The 7834-nt window shown below is 43.5% G+C and overlaps 1 protein-coding gene across 1 annotated transcript in view; it reads right to left on the bottom strand.

Moving 5' to 3' along the window:
- Positions 1–6431, bottom strand: part of LOC142704356 (protein arginine N-methyltransferase 3-like) — a gene marked incomplete at its 3' end in the record, with an annotated part of 28179 nt that extends 21748 nt beyond the window's left edge. Inside the window, exons 1-2 of the mRNA XM_075848264.1 lie at positions 6222–6431; positions 270–356 (exon numbers count right to left, since the gene is read on the bottom strand). Coding sequence (XP_075704379.1) covers positions 270–356; positions 6222–6431 — 297 coding nt within the window. The remainder of the gene's footprint in view (positions 1–269; positions 357–6221) is intronic.
- Positions 6432–7834: the final 1403 nt, after the last annotated feature.

Raw genomic sequence — 7834 nt, forward strand, 5'->3', positions numbered from 1 at the left:
GACCTTGAAAACTGTGAAATACATAGTAGATTTTCAGAAAGTTGCACATTTTTTTTATTATATAATGATTTAGCTTTATAAACGTAAAACAGGAAAACCCCTTTTAACCCATGCTTTGCTGCATCACACAGAGGCTTCACGTTTCCCAGGGTCCCACCAGCCACAGTGTGTCAGATCAGAGTATAAACACAAGGGTCTGCAGAGAAGAAATATCGCACATTCCCTGCAGTGCGTTCTTTATCCCAAAAATGCGAACCCCCCTCACTCACCGTGCACGCCCCGTCTCTTGTTATCTGCAGGGAAAAATCTGAGCAAAAATCCAAATCTTTGACTGTGGTCGTCAGGCAGTTTATGTCCTAAAAAGAGGAAAAGAAGAAGAAATTAACAGATTAAAAAAAAAGAAACCTACGCCCTGGACAGAGGAGATGAGACGCTCTGCAGACAGCGTGACGCCGCATTCTACCAGGGAGTCATTATTCTGTGTTACAAAACTGCATTTTGTGCCACCAACTGTTCCGGTACGTAGCAGCAGGTCCCCCTAAGGAACAAAATCCCCAGTAAATATAAATTAGTAACTTGTCCTCTTCTCTTAATCTCTATTCAGCTGGTTATCTGTTCCTGGGAAAGCCGTGTGACAACAAATATGTCCAAAATCACAGCGGTCACTCAACTTTCCTAGAGACTCATATGGCAAATCTAACTAGATATGGAGAGATTCCCGGCAATATCCCATATCACGTGTGTCCTAATTGAACGTCTATATTAAAAAAAGAAATCCTGGAGCAAACACATTAGGCTGACATTTCAAGCTTTCTGCAGCTCTCGTCAGCTTTGCTGTGTAGACTGGGACAGTCAGGAAAGTCATCTCACTGTCATTAGAATACAGGGTCAACAGCCATCCCATTATTATTAGAGAGATCGTGGTCATCTCATTATTACTATTAGAGGGCGGGGTCAGCAGTCATTTCGTTATTATTATTGAGCAGGGTCAGCAGAGTCACCTCATTATTAGAGGGTAGGGTCAGCAGAGTCATTTAATCATTAGAGGGCGGGGTCAGCAGAGTCATTTAATCATTAGAGGGCGGGGTCAGCAGTCATTTAATCATTAGAGGGCGGGGTCAGCAGTCATTTAATCATTAGAGGGTGGGGTCAGCAGTCATTTAATCATTAGAGGGCGGGGTCAGCAGAGTCATTTAATCATTAGAGGGCGGGGTCAGCAGAGTCATTTAATCATTAGAGGGCGGGGTCAGCAGTCATTTAATTATTAGAGGGCGGGGTCAGAGTAATTTAATCATTAGAGGGCGGGGTCAGCAGTCATTTAATCATTAGAGGGCGGGGTCAGCAGTCATTTAATCATTAGAGGGCGGGGTCAGCAGAGTCATTTAATCATTAGAGGGCGGGGTCAGCAGAGTCATTTAATCATTAGAGGGCGGGGTCAGCAGTCATTTAATCATTAGAGGGCGGGGTCAGAGTCATTTAATCATTAGAGGGTGGGGTCAGCAGTCATTTAATCATTAGAGGGCGGGGTCAGCAGAGTCATTTAATCATTAGAGGGCGGGGTCAGCAGTCATTTAATCATTAGAGGGCGGGGTCAGCAGTCATTTAATCATTAGAGGGCGGGGTCAGCAGTCATTTAATCATTAGAGGGCGGGGTCAGCAGAGTAGTTTCATTCTTATTAGGGCTTATTCACACGAACGTGTTTTACGTCCGTGCTACGCGCATGATTTTCTTTGTAAACATAAAAACAGAGAGAGTGTCATATTATTATTATTCGAGGGCAACGTCAGCACAATCATCTCATTAGTATTAGAGGGTGGGGTAAGAAGAGTCATTACATTATCATCAGGTCAGCAGAGTCATCTCATTATCATTAGAGTGTGGGGATTTTATGACAGATGGCGGCTTTATTGTACTGCTGGAGACCTAGATAAGGCAGGTTGAGACCACTATATACACACATGACTGTATGCAGCTCCCCTGCCACGCCCTGGTCTCTGGGGGTAGGGCCGTACGTCATCACTTTCTGCAGACGGTAAGAATCAAAAGACACTTTCTGAGAGTTAGGTGCCATTCATTGCAGCTGCCATAAAGCACACAAACAGAAAATACAGGAGAAAGATGTGTGTGTCTCCAATATGGCCACCCATGGAAGTATTTGGAGGAAAAAATAAACCGTATTTATAAAAAAAAATAAAAAAATACATCATTTCTCTTCTTTGGGTGCGACACGAGAGAGGAGATTCCACAATTTTGGAAATGGCAAACCCCTGAAGCTAAAGTGTAGCTAAACGTTTGACAAACCTCTGACATGTCACAGTGACATGTCAGAAGTTTGGATTGGTGGGGGTCTGAGCACCGAGACCCCCACCAATCCCTAGAACGAAGCAGCTGAAGGTCTCGTGTGAGCGCTCAGCCGCTTCGTGTCTGTTTGGCTTTTTCCAGAAAGCCGATGTATCGGAGTGCGGGCTCATAGACTTTATATTGAGTCTGTACAACGATACATTTACTTCCGGAAAAAGCCGAACAGACACGAAGCAGCGGAGCGCTCACACGAGACCTTCAGCTGCTTCATTCTAGCGATTGGTGGGGGTCTCGGTGCTCGGAACCCCCACCAATCCAAACTTCTGACATGTCACTATGACATGTCAGAAGTTTGTCAAACGTTTAGCTACAGTTTAAGGACAGACAGTAGGTTGGGCTGGTTGGACCCTAGTAACACACCTGTATGGAACGCGGGTCATGTGACCGCAGGTGATACCTGTACAATACTTCCAAAAACTATATTGTACAGGAGTGACACCTAATATCAGAGTTCTAAAACGTACAGGACACACATTATATACAGTGGAGGAAATAAGTATTTGATCCCTTGCTGATTTTGTAAGTTTGCCCGCTGTCAAAGACATGAACAGTCTAGAATTTTTAGGCTAGGTTAATTTTAACAGTGAGAGATAGATTATATAAAAAAAAAAAAATAAATAAATAACATTGTCAAAATTATATATATTTATTTGCATTGTGCACAGAGAAATAAGTATTTGATCCCTTTGGCAAACAAGACTTAATACTTGGTGGCAAAACCCTTGTTGGCAAGCACAGCAGTCAGACATTTTTTGTAGTTGATGATGAGGTTTGCACACATGTTAGATGGAATTTTGGCCCACTCCTCTTTGCAGATCATCTGTAAATCATTAAGATTTCGAGGCTGTCGCTTGGCAACTTGGATCTTCAGCTCCCTCCATTAGTATTTGATGGGATTAAGGTCTGGAGACTGGCTAGGCCACTCCATGACCTTAATGTGCTTCTTTTTGAGCCACTCCTTTGTTGCCTTGGCTGTATGTTTCGGGTCATTGTCGTGCTGGAAGACCCAGCCACGAGCCATTTTTAATGTCCTGTTGGAGGGAAGGAGGTTGTCACTCAGGATTTGACGGTACATGGCACCATCCATTCTCCCATTGATGTGGTGAAGTATTCCTGTGCCCTTAGCAGAGAAACACCCCCAAAACATAATGTTTCCACCTCCATGCTTGACAGTGGGGACGGTGTTCTTTGGGTCATAGGCAGCATTTCTCTTCCTCCAAACATGGCGAGTTGAGTTAATGCCAAAGAGCTCAATTTTAGTCTCATCTGACCACAGCACCTTCTCCCAATCACTCTCAGAATCATCCAGATGTTCATTTGGAAACTTCAGACGGGCCTGTACATGTGCCTTCTTGAGCAGGGGGACCTTGCGGGCACTGCAGGATTTTAATCCATTACGGCGTAATGTGTTACCAATGGTTTTCTTGGTGACTGTGGTCCCAGCTGCCTTGAGATCATTAACAAGTTCCCCCCGTGTAGTTTTCGGCTGAGCTCTCACCTTCCTCAGGATCAAGGATACCCCACGAGGTGAGATTTTGCATGGAGCCCCAGATCGATGTCGATTGACAGTCATTTTGTATGTCTTCCATTTTCTTACTATTGCACCAACAGTTGTCTCCTTCTCACCCAGCGTCTTACTTATGGTTTTGTAGCCCATTCCAGCCTTGTACAGGTCTATGATCTTGTCCCTGACATCCTTAGAAAGCTCTTTGGTCTTGCCCATGTTGTAGAGGTTAGAGTCAGACTGATCATTGAGTCTGTGGACAGGAGTCTCTTATACAGGTGACATGTAAGAGCTGTCTATAATGCAGGCACCAAGTTGATTTGGAGCAGTAACTGGTCTGGAGGAGGCTGAACTCTTAATGGTTGGTCGGGGGTCAAATACTTATTTCTCTGTGCACAATGCAAATAAATATAGATCATTTTGACTATGTGATTTTCATTTTTTTTTTTTATATAATCTATCTCTCACTGGTAAAATTAACCTAGCCTAAAAATTCTAGACTGTTCAGGTCTTTGACAGCGGGCAAACTTACAAAATCAGCAAGGGATCAAATACTTATTTCCTTCACTGTATATAGACACACACACACACAAACACCTGGAGTCCAAGCTTTACAGTCTTATCTGCGCTACCCCTCCCCCACAGTACACACATATAAAAAAAAGTCACAGATTTCTGGTGGTGGTGGGGGGGGGGGGGGATCAATGCAGGATGTGAATCTGACACTTAAACACTCTACGCCAGGTTATTTTTCAGCAAAAAAAATAATATTTTTACGCTACCTCTGCCACTTTAAAGAAAAAAAAGAAAAAAGGCTCGACACTAATTTACGGAAGAAACGGGCATAAAGTGATACCTCAAATCTGGGCCAGCTCATAGCCGCCGTTGACTTACTGGCGCATGAACAGCCAGAGATGCGCCCAATTTATTAAGAAGTGTAGATCTCTTTATAAATTAGGTGTATTCTACTCCAGCGGGTATGAAACACCAGTCAAAATAAAATTTCCCCCTTTGTTTTTTATTTCCTCACCATTTTCAAGATCTCTGCTAGCGTCAGTGAATGGAAACATTGTTTGAATCCAGAAAATGAAATCTGTGCAGACCTAAGGCCTAATTCACATCTGTGTTCGGTAATCCATTGCCCTGCTCCGTCCCCTCCATTGCACCACGGACACCACCGGCGGGTGCAACAAAAACCTATTGACTTTAATGGCTTCCGTCGGCTTCCCATCAGGGTGTGCGTGATTTTACCGGGAAAAAGCAGCATGAAGCGCTATTTTTCAGATTTTTTTTAGCTGAAGTTCCAATGGAGGACCCCAAAAAAGATATGAACGAGCCTTATACTTCCCACAGTAGAGGATTTCCCATAAATTGTATCCGGTCTAGACAATCCTCAGCAAAATCTCTTTTCTGTGCTGATAGTTTGTTACAATGTATCAGTGCAGGTAAAACGTATCAGTCTGGAGTTTAAGCCATTTACCTCAAAGAGGATCGTCCAGACCAGTGTTTTTCAATTTTCCTAAGCATTGTACCTCCTACTCAAATAAATGACATTAAATTACCCCCAACGCTGTGATCATACACTTGAGAACCTATTAAAAGTACAATCCGAGTACCCCCTAGAAACATGGCGTGGACCCTCAAGATTCTAGTACCAATGGATTCAAATCTAGGGTGCAAACTGCAAATAAGTGTAGTAAGCCAATAGTATTAGGTCTGTATGGGTTTTCAATAAACTGGAAGGTTCCAATTCATTAACAGCAAGCAGTGATATTGAAAATAGTGATGATTTAAAAGTACAATGATTAAAGTTGTTATCCCATGATAAATGTATGATCCCTGGGGGACCCACTGCTGGGACCCGATCACTTGAACGGGAGTCACGAGCCCCACGCTCCTCCCTAATGCATGATCACAGGGAGGAGCTTCAATGGAGCGGGGGTTGAGCGTATGCGGTGACGCTCCATGCTCAACCTCCGCTCCATTCAAGCTTCTCCTTACTGCACGGTGTCGTAAGGAGCAATGGGGGGCTCAGGACCCACGTTCTAGTAATCAGTGGGGTTCCCAGAAGAGGTGCCCCCAGCGATATTACTTTTTCGTGGGATCACCCCTTCAAGCTTTATTTACATCAACCAGGAAAACCCCCTAAACGGAATGATAGGCAGTGCCTAAATGAGTGGGGTGGCTGCTTATCAGCAAGTAGATCACTATGGATCTTCATAGACTTCAGGAGATCATCAAACAGGAAGTGAAAACAAGCGCTGGGCCCTCCTGTGACCGTGGAGTCATTGACCAATACAACCAGGAGCCACATTGAGTGAAAATTTAGAATTCCTCCATGAGAACGATAATTACCTTTATAATGAACGGTTCAGAGAAAATAGTATCAGCATTAACGACCTCCACTATGGCTTCCGGCAGGACGGCTTTCTTCATACACGACATATTAAACCCATAGACATCGTCCCAGAACGTCAGCTTTCCAGTGTGCTTCTCCGGATCACACAAAGCCACAATGCTGATATCACACCGGTCTGGATAAACTGGAAGACACAAAGACAACATTAGAACAACTGTTATACAGACACGTAATGTATGTACACAGTGACTCCACCGGCAGATTAGGGAGTGCAGCTCTGGAGTATAATACAGGATATAACTCAGGATCAGTACAGGATAAGTAATGTAATGTATGTACACAGTGACTCCACCAGCAGAATAGTGAGTGCAGCTCTGGAGTATAATACAGGATGTAACTCAGGATCAGTACAGGATAAGTAATGTATGTACACAGTGACTCCACCAGGAGAATAGTGAGTACAGCTCTGGAGTATAATACAAGATATAACTCAGGATCAGTACAGGATAAGTAATGTAATGTATGTACACAGTGACTCCACCAGCAGAATAGTGAGTGCAGCTCTGGAGTATAATACAGGATATAACTCAGGATCAGTACAGGATAAGTAATGTAATGTATGTACACAGTGACTCCACCGGCAGATTAGGGAGTGCAGCTCTGGAGTATAATACAGGATGTAACTCAGGATCAGTACAGGATAAGTAATGTAATGTATGTACACAGTGACTCCACCAGCAGAATAGTGAGTGCAGCTCTGGAGTATAATACAGGATGTAACTCAGGATCAGTACAGGATAAGTAATGTATGTACACAGTGACTCCACCAGCAGAATAGTGAGTGCAGCTCTGGAGTATAATACAGGATGTAACTCAGGATCAGTACAGGATAAGTAATGTAATGTATGTACACAGTGACTCCACCAGCAGAATAGTGAGTGCTGCTCTGGAGTATAATACAGGATGTAACTCAGGATCAGTACAGGATAAATAATGTAATGTATGTACACAGTGACTCCAGCAGCAGAGTAGTGAGTGCAGCTCTGGAGTATAATACAGGATGTAACTCAGGATCAGTACAGGATAAGTAACGTAATGTATGTATACAGTGACTCCACCAGCAGAATAGTGAGTGCAGCTCTGGAGTATAATACAGGATGTCACTCAGGATCAGTACAGGATAAGTAACGTAATGTATGTACACGGTGACTCCACCAGCAGAATAGTGAGTGCAGCTCTGGAGTATAATACAAGATATAACTCAGGATGAGTACAGGATAAGTAATGTAATGTATGTACACGGTGACTCCACCAGCAGAATAGTGAGTGCAGCTCTGGAGTATAATACAGGATGTAACGCAGGATCAGTACAGGATAAGTAATGTAATGTATGTACACAGAGACTCCACCAGCAGAATAGTGAGTGCAGATCCGGAGTATAATGCGGGATCAGTACAGGATAAGTGATGTAATGTATGTACACAGGGTCATGGTAATCAGATGTGATACATCTTTGAAGGTCACCTGCCAGACGGTGTTCGGATTGTAAGGAGTGATGAAGCGCATTCTGTACTCGTCTCCATCTGTTATATTTGTTATTTTCGGCTAT

The sequence above is a fragment of the Rhinoderma darwinii genome, unplaced genomic scaffold (genome assembly GCF_050947455.1).
Source record: "Rhinoderma darwinii isolate aRhiDar2 unplaced genomic scaffold, aRhiDar2.hap1 Scaffold_3084, whole genome shotgun sequence".
Lineage (NCBI taxonomy): Eukaryota > Metazoa > Chordata > Amphibia > Anura > Rhinodermatidae > Rhinoderma > Rhinoderma darwinii.